The sequence below is a fragment of the Podarcis tiliguerta genome, assembly GCF_965153285.1.
Source record: "Podarcis tiliguerta genome assembly, chromosome: 6".
Lineage (NCBI taxonomy): Eukaryota > Metazoa > Chordata > Lepidosauria > Squamata > Lacertidae > Podarcis > Podarcis tiliguerta.
Window position 1 is genome coordinate 49,222,652 of NC_139539.1, and position 22,618 is coordinate 49,245,269.

Genomic DNA, 22,618 nt, shown 5'->3' on the forward strand with positions numbered 1-22,618 from the left:
CCTCCTTCCTCAATCACACTCTTACCTGCTTTTCCCATGTATGAGAATACGGCAGAGGTTGAGCCTGGGCATGTAGGGGCACGATTGGCTTCCAAGAGTGCCCTAAGTTATAGCTAACTATAACTTCAACTTCCCAGTGGAAGCTGGATAAATGGAGATCTGTGGTATAATTCCACATGTGAATTAAGCTGCAATGCTACACATCCCTGTTCCCCCAACAGAACCCCAAATCTACTGTGCTGCCACTCTTAGCCCAGGGCTGCTTTATGTGCACAGATAAACACCAGCACAATTGAGAGCACAGTGAGAAGAATAGGTTTACTTAACTTCTTAACATAAAAAACACCATTTGGCAGAACTACTGTATTGTAGACGTCAGCCAGTTAAAATGTTGATCTGTCCATCCACCAAGAGGAATGTCCAGGCCTGGGAAAGTGATATTCCTTGCCTTATACATGTGTCTAGTTGTGGGTAGGAGGGAGAAGGTTGTGATAAAAACCATGTTTGGTTATCTCATCTAGATGCAGAAAGGGAAGGCAACTTTTTCTCAGCATGGCCCGGCTGGAACTGTCATCCAGAAGGCTCATCTTCATATGCAATGGCAATCCCCCGTCGTCCAGCCACGGCTTTTGTGACTGCTGACTGCCCCAGCTGCTGCTCCAGCCCCCGCCAGCTTCGTGACTCCAAAAATGAGGCTAAGACAAAAAAGCAAACAAAACAGAAGAGCAATGATCATGGCATAAATGATTTCCCCAAGCTGAATTCCAGACACCACTCTAGAAGAGAACAGAGCTTACAGTATATTCAAGATTATGGATGAAAGAGCCCATGGGGCCCACTGCCCCACTCATTACTGCAACTGTAAATGGAGGAAGGTGACTAGGCTGCTAATTGCTATTCTGACACTAGCATAAATCTTTGAAACATTCACCACATAACAGACATCAAAACAGCCATTTTCATCTCCCAAGAACAACCATTAGTCACAAGAAAGGTCCTAACAGATGAGATTTGCCACCATTTGTGTGTACCGTTAACATAATCTGTTCCCGACCCCTCGGACACATACCTGCTGGGCTACTCTCAGCCATATGCATATGGCTGCGGCAGGTCACAGAAGTGCCAGAGTTTGGCTCTGGGTCTGGTGCTGTATAAAGACAAGTTGAGCGTAGCTCGCCGGTGATGAGTGAAATGCTGGGTTCACTGTCAGCCTCTGAAACCTTGTCTGGGAAAGGGGTGTGCGCACATGCTCCTGCAGGCAACAGCAAGGGAAAGAGTAACAGCTAAGCTTGGCCCATCCAGAATCATGCCCTGCTTTTACCCCCCTAAGGATGATCAAGATGTGCAGAATTAGCACATGGAAAAACAGCAGTGGGTGGGGTTGGCATTGCTCGCCTGGCTTCCCCACTTGATAAGAGCATAGCTACTCTGATGCTTCCTTTCCTCCACCTACAGCACACTGAGCTCCCCACTGCCTTGCCCTTCATTGACCACCATTTCATATGGCAAATGTGGAGAGGACTATGGGAGGTAAGCATAGCCCAATTATATCTGCTTGCACAATGGAACTTCCCCACTTCCTCCTTTCCCAAATCAGCTCTGAAGGGTTAGGGGAACCCCTAGAATAGATTCAGGGCAAGAGGAGGGGGGAGTTTCATTGTGCAAGTGAAAGTCTTTGCACTGACAGGACATGCTACTATTTTGGATACAACCCTATGTATTTGAATTATCCCCAATGTAGAAATTGTTCCCTGCCGCTGGTCTGTCTTTGTGTGGGTGTAGGGAACTTTATGGTCATTGCTGCCGCAGCAGACTATGCCTTCAGGGCAGGCCCAAGAGCATTGGTAGAGCTGTGCAGCTTTTATGAGTCTGAAATTGCAATTCATCATGAGACTCAAGTTATCATTATAATAAAGCAACTTTCAAACCCTTATGCCTGCAGAGAGAATTTTGGAAGTGTGTGACCAAACATAATTTCCAGAGTCTGGTGTGAAAGGAGCTCACTGCTTGTTGCCTCTACTCATTTCTCCAGTTAGGAAGCCTAGTATTACCTGGTAGGAGGTGACGGAAATCTGTGACATAGCTGCCTGTCCAGGTCCGTGCTGGATTGCATGCCATCTCCAGCTCGTAGGGTGTGACCACAGGCCGGTAGAAGTCAGCTGAATCAAGCAAAGAGTTCTGTGGGCAGGCTACCAACACAAAAATGTCCACCTCTAGAAAGTTTGCCAGCTTTGCAGGGTTGGGTTTACCCACAGCCAAGGTATAGGCCCGTTTGCCTGCCCGCTGAATGATGCCACGCAGATGCTCCAGAACAGACAAGTAGTCTGCCACACCAAGAGTGCCCACCACAATGCCCACTACTTGGGCATCCCGTGCCCGCTCCACTAGATAGAGGCGTCGCCTCAGGGCCCGGTTCACATCCAATGTTTCCCGTCGGCCTTGTCCTGTCTGAGGATTAAAGGAGCTGAAGGGACACCGGTTCCAGCTCAGCATGAAGTTTGTGAGTTCTGGGCCTTCACAACCCACGTAGAACATGGCATAGTTGTCAAGACCATGCTGACTGTCCACTACAAAGTGTCGCCCAAATTTCTTCACCAGCCCGGGAACTGGCTGAAGTTCCTTGTTATCCAGTTGAGAGAAAACTACATTGGGATAAATGGGGTGCAGCAGAGCAGCCAGGTTATCTGAGGGGAAGAGAAATGAAAAGTCATTCAGTTTAGAGACAATAACTGTCACATACGCCTCACTGTTCCAAATACTCGGCAGGCCTCTTCCATGGACAGGGAAGGGCCCTTGTGCTAGACACTAGGTTTAAAGCTGTGATGGGGAACTCCTATCAGCCTCATGCAGCATACCCAGTGGTCAGGGATTATGAGAGTTCTAGTCCAACAACATCTGGAGAGCAATAGGTTCCCCATCCCTGATTTAAAGGATGTAAACAGAGGGGAGTTAACTGAAAGCGAATATTACAAGGAAAGATTACTTCTGTGGTCCTTTAAAAGAGAACAACCCCTCCAGCCACCAAATCAGAAATATAAATTGGAACATTCACAGGAGTATTGTTTTGAATTTTCTCACTTTCATAGAATCATAGACCTTATAAAAGCCTCTTTGGCAGGTATCTGTGCATTAACTGACCACATTCCTAGTTCATTCAAACTACAAAGGAGTAAACACTGATTAATTTATGTGGTTTTGCATTTGAACATTAGCATGCATGTCTATTAGCTTTGCTCTGAAGAATGTTATTGTTGAGGAAACTGCAAACTAGTATCCTAGTGGCAAATGAGGTGGGGAGCACGGAGAGAAATAGGCATTTCCTGGTTAATCCAGCCCTGAGGATAGTAGAGAGGGTTAAAAGCTGGGACTGAGTAACATTGGAAGGCAGATAACACATAAAGGGCAGGACTGGCAAGGAGAGCACTGTTTGAGGTTAGAGGATGCCCACTGTAGCTTTTTCCCATCCTGGCCTGATGTATCTCTTGAATACCACCCACCACCCACATTGTGATCCCCATGGTCTCACCAAGAGAATGAAAATAGGCCACTTCACTCAGCACAACCACATGAGCTAGAGGGTCTGGATGCAACTCCCGGAAGACTTCTGTGCAGCGCGCCACGTCTAGTTGTTTGTGGCCAAACACATGGAGCACGGGCAGCTTGCGGCAGGGACTCAAGCAGGCAGGGCCGTAGTGCACCACAGCCTCAGCGCCCACGTGCTCTGCTGCCACTTCATCCACACAACAGCTAAAGAAAAGCAACAGCATTAGCTATGGAGGGCAGCTTTCCTCAAAACACCTACCACCTCTATCAGACAGAAAAATGCTTCCTTTGTAGTAAATGGATTACCATTGTAGAGACTGGATTTCCCCTGTCACCAGCTCACTCAGCATGCAAGGAGCCCCAGGCCTGACAGCAGATGGGAAAAATACTCTGTTACCAACACCCAAGATGCAGGAACTGGGGAGCAACTAATGATCCCAAAGTCCTACTCTCTTGTCATAAATAGTACCCCCACCCCAGCAGAGGCAGTCAAGAGACTGCTGAACATCCAGAGGCTGTCATATTGCTACAGAACCCCTTGAAAATGCAAGCCTGCAGTATAGTCCTATGCATGTTCTCAGCACTAAGTTCCATGTTTTCAATGAGGCTTACTCCCAAGTGTCTATAGGACTACGGCCTGAGCTTCTATCATGTGTTTATGTGGAAGGAGGTTCCTGCTGTGACCTCACCTGCCGTATGATGTGTCCCCCAGAATGTACATTTTGGCACCAGTTGCTGCTTCCATCTTGCTAGCAAGGCTTGCTGAATCTGGCAAGAGTTCATCAGGAAACTGAAGAGCAACCTACAAAACAAACCCAAGATAATTATTCAGGACATGTCCACTGTACACAGCTAGCAGTACTGTGGGTTTCCTGGGGAATTAGGCTTTGAAGAAAAAGGTCCCATCCACAAGGACAGGATTTTTTCTTGTAAGTCTAATTGCCATGGGGCGAGGGGTTTGAAGGGTGAGGGTGGCAGCACTGGGGAGAGGGTTAATTTACCCCCCCCCCAAATCTGCATTGTGACTCCCTCAAAAACCTGCATACTGAGTGAAATGAATTTCCTCTAAGCTTAATCGCAGCAGGGAAGGGCAAAGAGCAAAAGCAAAAAAAGGAGGAAGAATGGGTGGGGAGAGAGAATAGAATGGATGGACATACACGTGTAAGCAGTGATGTGGGTTTGCCAGTCAATTCTGAACTGGAACAAAATCCTTCGAAAATTAGGATAGTGTGAACAGGGCAATATGTGATGGCCTTCAACAGGTGGACTTGGACCCACTGGTGGGTCATGGCCTGATCCAAGATGGGTCACAACAGGAGCATAACCACCATGCAAACATATGATAAAAGATTAAGAAATAGTTTTCCATATGTATGTTGGGGTTAAAAGTGGGTCCTGGGTCTGAAAAGGTTGAAGAATACCTGCCTTAGAGAAGGGTCTAATTTGGTATTTTTATTTTACTTGTATTTAGCAAACAAGAGCTAAAAACTTGAAACTGCCAAGTTTGCCTAATGCTGTATTTGCAACTGGCATCCATTGTTGATCGTGACCTTATGAAACATATTTTTTCCTTGTGGAAAAATAAAGCACCAGAAAGTCCACCTCACATCACTGGTGAAAAGGAAAAGGTGGGGGGAGAAGAGATGTGCCTTGGGCGGCCTCAGCTCTCCCATCGCTGGCATGTTCCCCCTCGGAGATATGGCCCTTGGGGGAGGATTCCACATCTCTGCCTTAAATACTGTAGTGTGTGAGCTGCTTCTACATATTTATTTGTTTGACATACTTGGTAAACAAAACTTTTTTAAAGTCCCCCATATTTTGTGCCCCAATACTTGATTATTTGGGGCGGGGATGTCCACTAACTCTAGGGGAAGAACTGACATTCATGCCTGTAGCTTTCTGGCAAAAGGGCAAACTACTGTCTCACCTTAGTGAAGCCATTATCAGATACAAATGCAGCTGCTCTCTCCAGTTCATAGAACTCTTCCAGCCTGGTGGTTGGGGGACGTCCACTTGCTTCTGCAGGAATCACAACCCGCTGCATAACCTCAGCACCATCACTGCTGAATGCTGTTGCCATGGTGGCCTATATCCAAACTACAAAAATACAAGGTGATGCTCGTCCGCATAGCAATATCCCACTACTAGCAAGATGCTGGATGAGAATGGTCCTGAGCGTCAGTTCTCCAAGGTCACATTTATAGGATCATATTCTATATTAATCAGTAGGGAACCGACATAGCTAAAACCCTTTGTATCCATGTTTCTAATCACTAACACTGATTAGAATGCCTCCTTCATTCAGAAACATGTACTGAAATGGGTTTGGAGAGACACAAGAAAATGGAACTGAAGTGGCTTGGGAAACAGAAGAACTCAGGAAGGCTCCTTACACAAAGACAGACCACCAGTCTCTCTAGTTCAGGGATAGGCAAACTCGGCCCTCCAGAAGTTTTGAGACTACAATTCCCATCATCCCCGACCACTGGTCTTGTTAGCTAGGGATGATAGTAGTTGTAGTCCCAAAACATTTGGAGGGCCGAGTTTGCCTATGCCTGCTCTAGTTCCATGTTGTCAAGAGGACTGACTGGCATTTCGGGCAGAAGCATTTCTCAACCTTACCTGGAACTGCCAGGAATTGAATCTGGAACCCCTTTGCACACAAAACAATTGTATCCCCCCGCCCCCCTGCCCGCCCGCCATAAGAAACATTAACTACTGTGCCCCATTACTGTCACTCTACTCACCTAGAGGACCCCCCAACATCCACCACATGGCCACCAATACACTTCCTGGGTGGGGTTAAAGGCACCCAGGAAGTGTATTTCCCTATCAGAACGCGTCTTTTTTCTATCGCTTCGCTTCTCTTTCTCTCTCCTACGTCATTAGCGGGAAGCTTTGCAGCCAATAAAAGATCCCGACACAGCAAGGCCCTCGGAAAGTAGAATAAACGGGAAGCCTATCAGCGCGGTGCATTGTGGGGGTTGGAGTTTCGCCTTCCTCCCATCCGACCAATCATTCCAGCCGGCGAAAGGCGTCAGATAAACTTCGTCTGGTCACGTGGAGCGTGGTTCCCGTCATTCTGTGGGTCAGGTGATTCCCGGTCGCGTTCAGTCCGTGCTGAGGACTCGCCGCCGCCGCCGCCGCCGCCATGTCCGGGCTCGCGCTGCTGTATTCGGGACTGGGGCTGACCGCGGCCGCCACCATCACCGGCATTGGTTAGTACTTTCAACGGGGAGCTGGGAGCGCCGCTGCGAGGGCCAACGCCGCTTTGCCGAAATCCTCCTCTCCCCTCCCTTCGCCGGGGCTGTGTGCGGTTATACGCAAAGGAAATGGCTGTGGGAAATGGCTTGTCGTGGGCGGGCGGGGGGCGCAGGGCGCTGGGGGTGGGATGCCGCCCTCCAGGCTCAGCGAATGTTTTTGGGTGCTTCTTGATCCGCGGTGCTGCCTTGCCCTACCCTAGTTTGTCCATCAGGCTGTTCTCGGGGTTGGGGGGCGAGGCGACATCCCTGCTGAGGGGAGACTCGCATCCTCCTGCTTGCGCGGGGAGAGCCGTTTTGTCTTCAGGGGGTGGTCCGGAAGATACTGTACTTGGTTCTCCTTGTCCATGACCTTCTCATAGGGAAGGTTTCCGGAGGGGCCCTCGCATGTGGGTTTCCCACGGCAGGCCCACCTCTTGTCGTTCTTGGTCTCAAAAATAAAAATAGTTTAAGAGACGACTCCAGACTTCCACCATATTGGGCTCTGTGGTGCTCAGTTTGCTTCCTCATCTGTGAAAGCAGCGAAAAGGCGAGGGGTGGGGAAAGGCTTTCTTAATGGCTGTTCAGTGCTAGTTGTGAATTTTGATGCTGTGCACACCAATGGCATTTTGATGTCTGAAAGTAGATCAAAAGAAGTGCATTTGGTGGAACTTTCTAAAAGTGCAGTGTTGTTTCCTTTTTTATGTGGTGAAATTTGAGCAAGGCCTAGAGGGTGTAGCCTTGGAACCAGGGGACCTGTGGCAGAGTCTGAAGCTGCTGTCCCTTGGTTATCTTTAGTATCAAAGCAATTGCACTTTAATGAACTCCTGACTAGCTATGTAAATGTTTATACATTGACAGGATTACTGGGTCTTAATGTTGATATATATCTTTTCCTTCACTACCAAACATTGATTTCATTGTTCATCATGGTTTCGATGTTAACCATCCTAGCATTGGTAAGAAGTTCTGCATGTTTTTGGGTGAAGGAGACTTGGCTCACCAATAGCCTGGATTCATTCTTGCTGGAGAGATATTTCCATTTTCTGGTAGTCTCTACATTTGTTCAGGTGATAATTTGTTCTTGGTGAGCCCATGCAGGTATGCTGTGTCCTTATTCTAAACAAGGAACAATTCAGAAAGTCCTCCATCATGAGTTGAATGACATATTTGTTCTTGTATTGTGTGGTTGCAATTTATGGGAACCAAAAAAGCGTTAACACTGTTGGGGGAAATGTGACGAACCATGCAAAAGGTGCACAGTGGACTCTCCCCCCCCCCCCCCCAGTTTGTTTTGTCAACAAGCTTTGGAGCAGTTGTCCTACAACAGTCCTGTCCCAGCTCTCTGGGAGCTATTGGTGGCTTCAACTGGATTAGCCCAGCTGATTTGGTTAAGACTTCACCAGTCAGGGTTGAGGAATGACAAACAGCAAACTAAGCTCTGACCTTCTGATTCAAACTCAGCTTCTTTAAGGTCATTTTACCAATTGGACACATACCTTGCTTAGAAGCAGAGTTTCTTACTGGTTCCTGTTGGGACTAAGCAGTCTGCTCACGTATACCACTCTACTCAAACAGTACTCCATTTCCTTTTCTCCTTCATTATATCTTATTTGCAGCTAGGGTTCTTCTGCCCCTCCCCTCCTCTTTTTGCTACTTTTCCAGTGGTAAGTGTGACTCTTAGTTCCCCTTTCAGATCAGCATGGATGGGAAGAACAGAACTTCTCCTTTTCTAGCCATGATTACTACAGCTGTACCAGGGAGGACGTTAACATTTTCCTGTCTTTTCAGTAGGATGTGAGCATAGATGCCTCATGGTGGGTCTCTGAGTATCGCCCTGTCTTGGCTTCTGTGGACCCTGAACCAAGCATGATTCTGTTATTCCTCTGGGACATTCATGCACCTGAGCTAGGGTTTGTCAGACTGGTGGCTGGGGACTGTGGCCAGGAAGGAATGTGCTCCAAGTCATGAGACATCTGTCCCAAAATGTGAGAAGCTATTTGACCTATAGATGGGCTACATAGGTAGAAATACCTTACCCCATCCCAATATATATCTGGAAGGGACAATGAAGAACTCTTTCCTATAACAGTACTTCAGTGTTCTGCCTCATGACTAAACTTATTGGAGAGGAAGCAGAGCGGAGCACCACTTGAATGAATAAATGATGTATGTAACCATACTCAGGGGGGGTAGCCTGTCATTTGACCTTGCTACTATAGGGAAGAAGCAGTGTGATGAATGGAGGTTTATTCACTGTGCTGTCTCTTCTTTTTTATGGTAGCTTTGGGTAACTGTTGTTGCAAAACAGTGACTTAACTTCTCAGATGTGATTGAATGATTAATAACTTTGAAGAGTCTTAAAGGTTTTGGATCTTAACCTTTAGGATCACAATCTTTAATGTGAAGGATTTACTGAAATATTATTCTCTCTAGGTTTTATGCTCGAAACACTGTTACATTTTTATTTTTTCATCATTGTTAAACGATTAATAAGATCAGTTGTACAGGCCAATTCTCAAAGCATCAGCAGAATCCTGGCTTCACTGGTCAGTTTGCTGTTGTGCCAACTCTACTTTGTGTAATAAACTACACTTAACTTGGTTTTCCATAGTGTCTGCTAACAATTTTGGGACTTTGTATGGGTTGTCTGGGGGGCGGGGAGTTAATTTCCCCCAAGAATTCTTGTAGCTTTAAAACTTTTTACATGCACTGCATACAAGGGTGTCACTCATGTCTTTTGGCAGGATGATGAACCATTTGGTCTTGGACTTAGAGGTAGGATAGGTTTGTGTTGCTTTTTATACTATCTGGCCCAAATTATAAGAGGGCTCCTGTAGGAGTTTTACAGAAAGTAGTGTATTTTCATCAGTTGCTGCAGCACTGCGTTGGGTAAAACAACTCTGAAAAAATGCTACCTGTATTCTGAAATAATGCATTCCAAAATAGTATTGGGCCTGAAAGTGGTAGTTTGCTTCCTTTCTTTGCAATTGCATATTCCATCCTTGCTATGTGTTATATACTTGTAATATAAATCAAGGAGGAGAAAAGTGAATGACTACTACTGCAAGGGTAAAAAACATTAATTGTGACACTTCAAGCAAGAGACAAAAATCTGGAGCTGGTCCTATTGGAAGTAACATATCAAGATCAGCATTGTGGATCTGAAAAGTAGAGACCAGAATTCTGGGTGGGAATCTTTAGCCCACTTCCTGTTAGGCCTCACAGAGTGCCATGGAATTTTCTCCCCTTCTGAAAATACAGAAAGAGACTCTCCAGTCTACTGAGTGTATTCTCTACTGCTTATAGTACAAATTGATTTGGAATATAGAGAGGGATTGTCCTAGCCAGTATCCACTGAGAAAGCAGTGAACAAATCCACATAAGGACAGGAAGCTTCTTTTGCCAGCTCACTTCACACTTTTCTTGTGAAGAAAAGTAGAGGTGTCCTTAGAGTTCATTTTTGGCCCTTGGGTTCTCCTGCAGTATGTAAAGAAGATCCTTCAAGCAGTGTGAGTAAACTACCGTTCAGCTGTGCTTTGTCTTATTATGCCTTTCCATTCCTGTATTCCTCCATTGTTGGGATGCCTTCAGATACCTGATTGCTGACTTCAAAGTTCACATTGTGTACTGTTTCTGAATGATGCTGCTGTAGTACGTGAGGGTAGCTAGAATTACTGATATGTTTTCCTACCATGTTGTAAAGACTTGGGATGGATTACAAGAACCCCTCTTTTTTAGTAGGGTTCTTGCACTCAGTGGGATATGCCAAGGTTGCCCACCACCCCAGGATGTTTTATTTAATGCTGCTTAGCATGAAGCCATTGGTAAGGAGAATTTTGAGCTAATATTTGCCAGATTTAAAATTTACTTGTAAATCGGTATGCATTAAAATATAGCTTTGGTATAATATAATAAAAATATAACTATATTTTATGCAATAAATTATTATAACCAGAGAAAAAAGCTTTAATTTATGCTAGTTGATCTAATTTTCTACATTAGAAAGGAGGACCATAAGTTCTCAAATTGTCCCAGCTCTTTTGCCAGCTTGCTTCACACTTTTCTTGTGAAGAAAAGTAGAGGTGTCCTTAGAGTTCATTTTTGGCCCTTGGGTTCTCCTGCAGTATGCAGTCTACTTTTGCTTAATTGTACTATTTCTCTTTAATTTTGTTACTGTAGCAAGATACCAAACTCTATCAAACCATTCTCATTCTGTTGAAATGATTGAAAAATACCATTTCACTTCCAAAATATATATTTTGGCAGCAGCTAATAAAACCCAAATAAATTTTCATGTTCTGCTCTCACATCTTCATTAGGATATTCCAGAAAAATTATTAGCAGATTTATAAGTATGTGATATGCAATTATAATTATATAAATGCATCTAGTGGTCTTTCCTACCAAATTCCTGATTTTGTCTCATGTCCATCAGACATTAATATAACCCTCAACTGTTTCCCCACATTTCCAATATATTCCACTAATGTCTTTGGTTATATGTTTGGTGAATATTTGAATATAATTTGATGTGGTATCTTTTATTTAAAAAAAATATTAAATTGAATATAATCTGGAGCTTTGGGCAGTGATGTTATTGACATAGCACCAAGCTGTATATGTTGTTAACTAAATGAACAGGTACTACTATTTTGGTTTTAGTTAACACTGACACATTTTGGTGGAGTGGATGGTTAAAACAAACTAGATTTGAATTTAGGCAAGTTGAAGGTAGTTCTGGTAGATAGTTCTGGACTGGTAGCAGCCCTGCCTCTATTAGACGGAAGTGACAGTCACCGCATCAAACTAGTTAGGTGTCTAGAAGTACCGTACCCTTAAACCCTGTCTTATTTTTTGACAGGCTGGTATGGGGGTTTCCAGGAGCACCTTTAATCAACTACATCTATTGTGTAGCTGTGTAGCTTTCTGGAGAGGAAGGCTCTAGCTATGCTTTTTGATATTTTGTAACCAGTACTGTAGTATGGATCTTCCAGAAATTTTTGAATTAGATACCTTTCTGGGAAACTTTCTTATGCTATTAGGCTAATTTACACTGTAGATAATTCACTTTGTGTTGGAAACTTTTATTACACTCCCAATTTAGCATGTTCATTTTTCTAATATTTTGTAAACAAAGCAAAAAAACTTGGGCATTGGCAAGCTTGCCTGTGTTTGTAGTTGGCATCCAACTCACAAAATGTGTGTGTGGGGGGGGGGAATTCCACAGCAAAATAAATCACTGGTAAATTTTCCATTCCACATCTTGGTTTGTAACTGCCGGGTTTGGCTACTTTTTGTAAGGAAGACTGCAAAGTGCAGTTAATACAAAATGGCATCAGATTATATCTTATGCTAACTCTCTCAGTGTTGGTGGCATGGCTTGGCAAGGAAGGATGCTATGCCACACTCCCCTCTTCTCCAACCTTCACCTGGGTTGCTCCAAAAGAACACTTTGCCTTCATGGGGCCCCGTTCCCCCCTTGTGCATAGACTATTAACCTGCACAGCATACAAATTTGAATAGATTTTGCTCCTAGTTCTTACCTAAATGTCAGGAAGAGTGTAGCTCTCCCTGGGTGTATATGCCCATTATCTCTCTCTCTCCAGTGTTGCTTTCAAAGCCTGCGTGTGCAGGGAAAGGCAGCAGGCTGTCGGCTCCTGGTGCCAATTTTTTTCTGAGATCAGAGTCTGCTGCTGCTGAGTGAAGGGTCTGGAGTTGGCAGTGCCTGGGGCTTAAAGCTGTTGCTTGGAGCAGGCTGCACACCTATGAGCAGATAGGCTTCTGCTCACGGGGATGTGAATATGACCCTGATGAGCTCTGAGCCATTGAATAGAGTCTTCAGTTTCCTGACCCACTTTCTTCTGCTTCCCCATACATGGTTAATTCTACCAGACTTGTTTTTGGTGTGGTGTATTATACTGTCCCTACTGATAGGGACTTCACACCCTCTGTTGAACTGCCTTGTTGTCTAACCCTTCCTAATGTCAACGCTATTTTTTAAAAATAGATCAAAGGGTCACCCTACTTGCATTCTCTCTTTAGTTATTCTCCATGGGAGCCAATCTATCCTTTCTTCCCCAGTTCTGTGGCTCATTTGTTCTCTATCCTGCCCCATGATGCTCTGTTTCTGCAGCCTTGCTCTTTCTTTCTCAGCTCCTTCCCACCTCTGTGTCTGCCTGTGTCTTTTTTCACATTGTCAGGCTCACAGGAGGATAGTTCTGCCTGGAACATTTGCATCCTGTGACTGTCCCATCATATTCTATTCATATATCCCGAAATACAGTTCCCATCATCATGTCATTGACTCATCTTCTTCCACTCTGCTTCCCAGTCTGAGGTTGTGGGGTGATTTTCCCTTCCTGTCTGCAGTATGTGATACTGCTAACTTTTTCACAGCTGGTTTTCTTCCCCATGCATGTTTTTCATCCAGCCCTTTAAAAGGAGAAAATGGTTTTTGGATGAAAAAAGGCCCCTAGAGCCAAGATTGCTGTGGATGTGAAGGTACAGCATTCTTGCTTATCTAAGAATGAAAGCTGCTGGGGATCCTTTTGGTATTGTTAATAATAATAATAACATTTATCAGTCACTTTATGCAATAAAAAGTCTCAAAGCAACTTGACAAATTAAATTACAACACCATTTAAAGTTTAAAGCAGCGAGAATATATAGAACATAAAATGCACATTCATCAGCAAATTAATAAGGACCAAGTCCTACCCACCCCACTAAAAGATGGGCACCACCATAGGAGGCAACATTAATTAACCAAAGGTCTTGGCTTGCTGCACCTAAAAATTGACAAAGATGGTGACAGGCGCCTCTCCCTAAAAAGAGCATTCCACAGGTGAGGCGGTTGGGAACATCACAGAAAAGAATGACTGATTATAAAAAGACTTCATGAATAACTTTGCTTATTTGGGTTGGTCACGAGTAGTGTCACAGATGGATGTGCTTCAGACTGCAGCAGTTAGATAACATTTTTCATAGCAATGCCCATTAGGGCTACCACAAAGGGGCCGTGCCCTTCCAGTTAGCTGTGTGAACATGGGGGGTTTATTTTTTATACATAAACATAATATTTCAATGAATATTAAACTAAGAAAGATTTTCATTTATACGTACAGAAAAAATGGGGCGGGGGCAGAAAAGCGTTTCCATTACTGCACACAGTAAAATCAGCAAATCTATAGACATAGATTCATTAAGCATTATATTAAATCACCCTGTTCAATATTTATTTTAGGAATTGCAGTACATCATTTCTCCTGAAAGCTGACATTTTGGCTAGATAAGATGATTCCCAGACTGTCACTGATCCTTCCCTGATGATATAGATTGTCCTTCCCATTGTTTGGCATAAATCAACTTTGCAGCAACCAATAAATTTGAAATCAGCTCATGCAATCTTTTGCATATTCTTCTGTTACATAATTCAAAAGAGGGAGGATCAAATGGCAGCTACATTTCATTTTATCAGTCCCACTAGCATTTCCCAAATTCTCTAGTTCTTATACAATTCCACTACCTGCAGAGAAAATGTTTTTTCCCCTGATGCTAAAAAGGTACCCAGTATCTGGTTTACACATTTCTGTGGCATAAGATGCCACTGAATTGCCATGTTATAGCAGTTTCCCCTTAAATTCAAGCACAACGAAAACATTGACCTTTCCGTAAATAAAAATGTCTGCACTTCCACAGAATTTTTGTAAGTTTCTTTTTCAGTTTGTCATAAAAGAATTTGACCATATGCACTAATGGAAGATGAAACAAGGGTGGTTGGGGTTTTTTTTTAACCGGAGTTCATAGCCATTATCTCTCTGAACATTGCATTTTCTTTTTGTAGAGTCAGATTATGAATATAGGGATAAAAGGCCATATTCTCTGCCTCCAAGATACCTGTGACTTCTTTATAGGCGATCATAGGAGATCTTCGTTACATTTTTCCAGTAAACTGAAACTTTCTAAATATTGATAAAGATCTAAATCACTTGTTACCCAAGCCAATGTGTTGTATTAGGAGCTGTTATTTAGATTTTGAGGATAGACATAGACAAAGATACATTAATGATAGGTGGAATGGTTACATCTCTTGAGGTTTTCTATAACTGCCAATTGTGCCACTAGGAAGCTTCCATCATAGCTACACAGAGCATCCTGCCCATACATTGGTGGCTGTTACCTTGCCTTTGGCTGAGCCTGGCTTCTGCACGGGCCTGGCAGAAGTCGAAAGTGATTGTTTGAGGTCCAAGGTGTTGTATTCCTATGTGGGTCAGTGCTGCAGCACTCAGAAGATAAAGAGTGAGGTAGCCGGTATGGTACCCCAAATGTTATTTTTGCACTACTGACTGGAGATGATGAGAACTGGAGTTGCACAGCATCTAGAGGATGCTCACATTGGGTACCCTGGAACAGAGAGGGGCAAGACTTCCTGTTGGTGCTGAAAGGATTTTAAAAAGTGTGCTGGTAGGAAGCCTGTAGGATAGGAGTCTGTCTCTTATTTCTAGTATGTAGTGACGTTTTGGGTCTTGTTAAACAGAGCACAACAGAAAGGAATAAGTGATAGTTTCCCCATGAAAGAGGTGATTTGGAAAGGGGCAATTTGTGGTGTAAGCTGTATGAAGACTATATAAACCCTTTCTGCTCTCCCTGTGTGGGGGGGGGGGGTTCAGCACCGGTGGCGAGGTGTGAGCATCACAGATTGGGCTTTGAGGAGACCAAGCCAAAAAGTGTTTCTCTTGTTTTTCAGGAATCTGCTACACAATATTTGACCTTGGTTTCCGTTTCGATATAGCATGGTAAGATGGCACTTTCCCCTAGAGGCTGGGGTTGGAGTAGCATGGGGGACAGTGGCTTATTGGTGTTTTCAGCAATATATTGGGGAAGAGAGCATGAGGAAAAGCAGTAATTTGCCTTCGCGTTTTCTTTTCCATGGGCGTGAATTACAGAAAGCCCAACAGTGCAGGCAGATGTTTGCATGGTTGCTTCCACAGGAAGGCCGTGTTTCTCCCCCCTCCCTTCCCCCGTTGGTTGACAACAGTATTGATGGCAGTGTCCCATTTCACTAGTCGATGCTGCTAATTGCATCATTTTGCCTGCAGGTCAGCTGGCTGCCTCTCCTCTTCGCCTGCTGTTGCAAGCCACTTGTCCCCGTGTGCTGCTCAGATTCTGTTGGCACATCCGCACATACATCTTGAACATTTTTGGGGCACTTTTTTCTGTGCTTCTGGACTATTGCTTGGGCCTGAAAACAGATGCTTCTCCATGCACCCACTAGTCTTAATGGTATAGGATTAGTGGTCTTGAGGAGTTGCCGTGACCCATATCCTGCTTCTGCTAGTTCAAGAGCTAACCAAAGAGTGCTGTATTGAACAGCATCTTAAGCAAGCCTCTAGCTCACCCTGCTTTCATGGACCTCCTTTCCTGTTGGCTAAACTAGCCTAGGGTTGCTTGGGCTCAGCACAGCTTTTCTACAGTGTTGTTTTGTAGCCCAAACTATAACAAATAACACCTTTCCTAATGGGTTATGAAGTCTCCTAGTTACTGCTAAAGAGGCAAGGCCTTCTGGCTGCCACCCTGGGCAGCAGGCGTTAGTTCTCTTTTACCACTTACCAATTGTGCAGGATGGGTAGACTGACCTGGCCAAGTTCTGTCCAGAAATGGGATGGATTGGTTTGACTAGGGCTGCTTCTCCCCTGCGGGTGCTATGACTTGATGCTATGATGGAGAAAGGAATAGAGTATTCATAAGGTAATTCCTCCTATGTACAGGTTCCTGACAGAGACCTCGCCATACTTGTGGTCCAACCTGGGCATTGGGCTGGCCATCTCATTATCAGTGGTGGGTGCTGCCTGGTGAGTACTTCATCTCTCCCAGCCCCTAGCGATCTGTTAATGGACATCATTCCTCAACCAATACTTTGGGCTTCCATTTTGGGGGGTTAGTCCCAAGGCACAGTCTGAGGGCACATGATGCAGCCACTTCACCCAAGGTCTGTGTCTGGTCAGTGCCTGGAGGGAGATCCCCAAACTCTGTCTGGACCCTGGGATTGTCATCTGAGACCCTTTTCTGCCTGATGCATCAAAGGCAGACTCAAAGAGTGGTGATGAGAGAACAGGCCTTTTCTGCAGCTCCCCAACTATGGAGTGTGGCAGCAATTCTGTCATAGTTCAAGTACCGGACAGATACAGTTTTGTTTCCCTGGGCATTTGGGAAGCACCAATGATTGGATATTCCCCTTACTCTGCCTGCATTTTTAATATGCTGGTGTGTTTTCAATACTGTATTGTATTATTGTTGTAAATCACCCTTGGAATTTTGGGATTCAATAAACCTAACCTAACTTCATGTACACCACCTTGACTTCTATGATGGAAGAAAGTCAAGATATAAGTGTACTTAAATAAGTGTAGTGCTCGGCATTAATGAATAATAACATGATTTTGGCAGGGTGCAATCTAAGCAAGCCGTCCCCCCCTCCCCTTTGCTGCCTATCAAGTACCACTGCTCTAACCGCTTCTGTAACTATTTTTTCAGGGGCATTTACATTACTGGATCCAGCATCCTTGGCGGTGGTGTCAAAGCACCTAGGATCAAAACCAAAAATCTGGTCAGGTGAGAGGACCCCCTTGTTCAGCATATATTCCACAGGTATAGGTACTGCAAAGTCCCAAAGCTCACTTGCCCATCCTTGATATGCCTTGTTTCCTGCTGCACAGATTTAAAAAAAATGTACATTCCTGAATTGGCTTCTGTGTACCGTAAAATCCTTGTGAGAGCTAGGCATTGAGTTTGATCCAGCACAGGTGTGGGGACCCTCAATGCTTGCAGGGCAAAAGATGGAACTGGGCACAGCAAAATACAAAGAAAAAGCAAATAAATAAAATCCCCTCTAGTTCAGTACATTACCTGTTCCTCACCCCTGGCTTAATGGGTGGGGTGTGAGAATAGGGGTGTGAGCACCTTGTGGAAGGATCTGCTTTGGGCCGGCTTTGCCTGTGCTCAGAAGCACTCTGCCTTAAGTGTCAAGCAAAGACTTTAAACAAATGAATCAGCTTTACTTTTGGGGGAACTAGGTGTGCTCTGAAACTTGCTGCTTCCTTGGTTGCCTGGTTCTTCTCAGGCTGCTGCCTCATCTGCAAGGTTACCACCTCATTCCTAGCTAGCCAGGGGAAGGAAGGAGGTGGTTGGGAAGCCAAGGAGGGTCCCAGTGGTAGATGTGCCATTGGAGGCCAGCCCATTCCTCCCTCTCTCGTTCCCTGGTCCCATGCCCACATTTGTCACCCTTGAGATGTTGCAGCTGCTAATCTGTGTTTTCTCCTGGCAGCATCATCTTTTGTGAAGCTGTGGCCATCTATGGAATCATCATGGCCATCGTCATCACCAACATGGCTGAGGTAATGGGGGGAGGGCAGGGGCTGGCTTGTATGGGAGGGACACGGTTGTGTGCCAAGTCTCGCTCTTGGCCATGCTCCACGGTGTCTGATTTGAAGGGAGCTGAGCTGTTGCCAAACGGAGGAGGGCACAGAAGGTAATCAGAGAGGTATTGATGGAGTCCAGGCAACTGTGGAGCCAAGTGCTATGCTGGGTAGAAGCCCAGTTGCAGGAGGCAATCCTGGCTCATGCCTCTGAGCAAAAGTTTTCTATCCTTGTAGGGGAGAACAAGCCCTGACTAATTGCTCTTGAAGCAGGGGCTGGTATCAACACAGGGACATAGTATTGACATAGAGAGAAATAGGGAGTAATTTTCACCTGGGATAAATCCCACTACTGAGCCATAGATTGCCCAAGACCTTGGAGCAAGGTTAAACTGCATCTGGCAGATGTTTAGAGTTATGAGCTTATGAGGAATGAGGCACCTTGGTGGGCCGCAGTCCTCTCAGCTCCCCTTCCCCCTGCTGTAATTCTGAAAAGGGTACGAGTTTATTTCAACTCAAGTCTGGATAGTTCCTATCTACAGTGACGTGCCTTAATGCCACATCTAATGTCTTTGTCAGAGACTTGCTTATTAAAATCCTTCCTTTCCTTGCAGCAATTTTCGGGCAGAACCCCTAAGGCGATTGGCGCCCAGAACTACCATGCAGGTAGGCTGGGATTCGTGGGGACTGGGGATGGGCAGGCATAATGGTTCTTGCCCTTGCGATATCATCAGGCGCCCCTTGTTACGTAGGAAACCTAGGAGGCTGTCTTATAGCAAGTCAGCCCATTGGTCCATCAAGGCCAGTATTCTCGACACTGACTGGCAGCAGTTTCTCAGGGGCTGCCAGCCCTACTTAGATGCACCAAAGATTGAACCTGGAACCTGCTCTATCTCTGAGCTGCAGCCCTTCCCTAGTTGAATTGTGTCTTGGCACAAGTTCACCTGCAGTAGGACAGCTTTTTTCCAATAGGCCACCGAACATTGTCTGACAAGCAGGGGGTATATGTATTATCTCCAGTTGATTTTCTGGCTTTGCAAAGCTCCCTACCGCCATGTTGCAGTATCTGATGTGCCAACTATATCTGTGCTGTCACCCTGGGGTGGTGGGTATATCATCTTTTGTCATCACAGAAGAGACCGACACATCTTGACATGTTTGCTGGCAGCAGCTGTCCTCTTGGATGGCTATAGTGGCAATGCTATTCTTGTGGCATGCCACAGATGCAAGCCTGAGCGAGGTATGAGCTTGTGGCCAAGATGCTGTCTTTGGCTGTATCCTGTCCCAAAGTCTTTAGAATTGTGACATCTAATACCACCCTGTGGCCTGGGAGGCTTTCTAGTGCTCCAGAAATAACTAAATAAATAGTATATAGCCATTGTTCTGCTTAGATAGTGTTACTGTCGCCACTCTTTGCTTTGCTGCATTTCCCCTGAGTGAGTCAGGAACACCTTTAAACTCTGTAAATCTGAACCCAGTAGTCTGGTTCATGATTAAGGTGTGGCGAGGGAGGGTGACAGGGAGAGCTTTCTCCAATAAATAAGGAGCCCTTGCACCAGTTGCACTAAATTCCTAAGAACTAGTTTATTTTATTTGTGGATTAAAAGGTTTGCATATAGAAAACAAGGGTTAATATACATAACATACACCTTTTCTTCCTAAGGAAAAATCGGTTTGTGTGTGAGTTTGGGAGGGAAATTGTTACAATTTCTTGTTACCTTATTTCCATCTGCAGATAATGCATAACAAGGACAGGCTTAGAAGAAAACATAAGGGCCTTCATCCTAACGGTCTCTGAGGCCAGTCTTGTCAGGCCTGCAATGATCATCAACTGAAAATATAACTGGGTGCCGCCCATTCCTAATACTCTTTCCTCCCATAGGTTTCTCCATGTTTGGGGCAGGCTTGACTGTGGGCCTGTCCAATCTCTTCTGTGGTATATGTGTGGGCATTGTGGGCAGTGGTGCAGCATTGGCAGATGCCCAGAATGCCAGCCTCTTTGTCAAGATCCTCATCGTGGAAATCTTTGGCAGTGCCATCGGACTCTTTGGAGTCATCGTGGCTATCCTGCAGGTGAGTCTCTCCGGCCTTGCTATCCCCAGACAGTCTTGCCCATTTCCACCTCCTAAGCAGAGGTAGAAGGAAGAATTTAGAGAGGATGAAGGTTTGGAAATGCCAGTAGTCATGCCTAGACTGCTCTTTGCAGATTAGCGAAACAAAAAAGAATTTCAAAAACTACCGTATTTTTCACTCTATAACACGCACCCGGCCATAACACGCACGTAGTTTTTAGAGGGGGGAAATCTGTAGGCATGCCACCCGTAGGCATTCCCTCCATAACACGCACAGACATTTCCCCTTACTTTTTAGGAGGAAAAAAGTGAGTGTTATGGTGCAAAAAATACGGTAATTTGTTCCTTCAAAGGGGCTCTCATCTACTCTTAAGTTGCGCCCAATATTTACTGGTTCGGTAGGTTAGGTAGTTATCTCGCGGTGCTGGTGTTGCTTTAAGGAAACCCCAAGCCATCCCTGCTTCAGGGCAAGGAAGAGGCAAGGCCTTTAATGGGTGTGTGTGGCTCAACCTTCAGCCTTCTTCAATGACAAGAAGCTTCCCTGTCCATAAGATCTACTATGGCTCTGTCTCTTCAGCATCCTTCTCCACAACTATTGCCCCTCACTTTTGGCTGCTGCTCTGTGCACCTGTCCTGAGCAGCCATATTTCCTCATGATCATGTACAGGTGGGTGCATTTGCAGTGTTAAAAAGCTGCTACATGCGACAAATATGATAGCATGCCCAGTTTGCATTTCACAGTCTGTAATCGGTAGTTAATGGTTTACTGTGAAGGCACAGAAGGCTCCCAATTTGCTCCTCCCTTCTAGTCAGCAGGAGCAACAAATCACCATTCCTGGCCTGGGGGTTGCTGTTTGTTTCACTCCAAACACTCTTAAGCCAAAAACAAATCCTGGCATTATTATTGGCAATACTGGGGGTACGTAGGGGAGCTTAATTCATGGCGCCTGTGTTTTCTTACCTTCTCTCCTTTTTGTCTTTTGCAGGTGTCTAAAGTGAAAATGGGCGACTAAGCCCTTTGCCACCAGCCTGTCTGCCAGCTGCAGACTCTGTACATATTTATTTAATGTCTTCTGTTGGCTTGGGATGGAGCTTGGTGTATAAATTTATTCCCGTGATCTTTCCCTGCAAGGCCGTGGAAGAACCTGACCAATTGATGTGTGTGTGAGAAAGAATCTGTCCTCCTTTCCTTCCATCCTTTCCTGCTCCACTTCCCCTGAAAGAAGGGGCTGGATGGACCTAGGAGAAGGAGCCTAGAGTCTTCCAGCCCTTGCACTCTTTGTGGCAACCACTGCCAACAGCAATGCCATGTTCTGTGAAATAAACTCATCCGTGTCCCAAGTAGTTTCCCTTCCTTGTGCGCCCCGTGCTGCTGTGCCCCTCCTGCTACCCCGGCTCCTGCTGCCTCCCACAGTCCACATTTTCTGGAACAGCCAGTGGTACTGGCTGAAGATTTGGCTCTGCAGGCTATGGGAGGTGCCCTCCTAGGCACATCTGTTCCATACTGAAGGGGTGCATAGGAGCTAAAAGTTGTGATTTTTTGAGTTCCCTGAAACTTCACAAATGATTGGTTAATTAAAATTAATTATGGGAAATGTCTTGTACTGTGATTAATAGTTGCTGTTTCTCTGTGGTGTGCCTGCTGTTCATCAAACTGCTCAATGCAGGGGTGGGCAAACTTCAGGTTTATCTGATTGTCTTTGTTTCTTTAACTGGAATGCAAAATCTACTAACCAGGGGCAAAATATAGATTTATTTTTTTTTAGAAGGGGTTCCTCTGAGCCCATTTTGAATCGTAGGAATTGGTTTTCAGTAGTAGAACGGAGCTCATAGTCCTTTTGCCCAAGTCTTCTCCTGCGTAACTTTCATCATTTCAGCGGCCAAATTTAGATGGGAAAGATCATTTTGTTATTTCCTTTAGTTGAAAAGCCCTGCTGATTGATTGCAAATCACTCAGCGGTTTGATAGAGCCTGTGAGGTAGGTGCAAAGGCTGTAACTGGCCCAAGGTCACCCAGTGAGCTTCATGACTTGAGTGGGGATTTGAACCCTGAAGTTTTAAAGTGTTGTAAACTTTAAGGGTTTTTTTCCTTTATAATGTGGTATAGAAATGAAATTAATCATCATCAACATCATCCCTGAGAAAGAAAATGAGACCTGGACATTCCATTGTGGCAGCCACAACCTAGGTTTAAATTACCATTTAGCGATTAGCGTATATATCTGAGTTTCTACACTGGACGCCCATGGATTGGAGGTTCCCTCTCCCAGGGTAAAGAGTATTCCTGCTACCTCTTCCCAGGGGTGGGTAGTTTTGCAGTCCTAGGACCATGAAGCATATTAATTTAC

General features: G+C 45.0%; 2 protein-coding genes across 3 annotated transcripts; one reads left to right on the top strand and one right to left on the bottom strand.

The window, feature by feature from the left end:
- Window positions 1-299: 299 nt before the first annotated feature.
- Window positions 300-6,468, bottom strand: DPH2 (diphthamide biosynthesis 2). Of its 2 annotated transcripts, none has more exons than XM_083446098.1 (7): window positions 6,291-6,468; window positions 5,471-5,640; window positions 4,233-4,345; window positions 3,527-3,747; window positions 2,052-2,684; window positions 1,070-1,252; window positions 300-695 (listed from the first exon to the last, which is right to left on the bottom strand). In XM_083446098.1, exons 2-7 carry the CDS (start codon window positions 5,621-5,623, stop codon window positions 571-573), a joined length of 1,428 nt encoding a protein of 475 aa, XP_083302224.1. In that variant the 5' UTR covers window positions 5,624-5,640; window positions 6,291-6,468; the 3' UTR covers window positions 300-570. The 2 variants fall into 2 exon arrangements, with proteins under 2 accessions (XP_083302224.1, XP_083302225.1); XM_083446099.1 differs by lacking the exon at window positions 6,291-6,468 and adding an exon at window positions 6,166-6,186.
- Window positions 6,469-6,568: 100 nt separating this feature from the next.
- ATP6V0B (ATPase H+ transporting V0 subunit b) lies at window positions 6,569-21,866 on the top strand. The gene is made up of 8 exons (XM_083446141.1): window positions 6,569-6,761; window positions 15,532-15,580; window positions 16,553-16,636; window positions 17,319-17,396; window positions 18,109-18,178; window positions 18,814-18,865; window positions 20,082-20,272; window positions 21,258-21,866. Exons 1-8 carry the CDS (start codon window positions 6,695-6,697, stop codon window positions 21,282-21,284), a joined length of 618 nt encoding a protein of 205 aa, XP_083302267.1. The 5' UTR covers window positions 6,569-6,694; the 3' UTR covers window positions 21,285-21,866.
- The last annotated feature ends 752 nt before the right edge of the window (window positions 21,867-22,618 follow it).

Bases quoted from the DNA above. Each gene is read 5' to 3' on its own strand.
- DPH2 (XM_083446098.1), bottom strand. From the start codon at position 5,623: ATGGCAACAGCATTCAGCAGTGATGGTGCTGAGGTTATGCAGCGGGTT. The intron at 3,748-4,232 runs GTGAGGTCACAG...GCTTTTCTTTAG, and splicing joins GGGGACACATCATACGGCAG to CTGTTGTGTGGATGAAGTGG. The intron at 1,253-2,051 runs GTAATACTAGGC...TGTTGCCTGCAG, and splicing joins TTTCCGTCACCTCCTACCAG to GAGCATGTGCGCACACCCCT.
- ATP6V0B (XM_083446141.1), top strand. From the start codon at position 6,695: ATGTCCGGGCTCGCGCTGCTGTATTCGGGACTGGGGCTGACCGCGGCC. The intron at 15,581-16,552 runs GTAAGATGGCAC...TCCTATGTACAG, and splicing joins TTCCGTTTCGATATAGCATG to GTTCCTGACAGAGACCTCGC. The intron at 18,866-20,081 runs GTAGGCTGGGAT...TTCCTCCCATAG, and splicing joins CGCCCAGAACTACCATGCAG to GTTTCTCCATGTTTGGGGCA.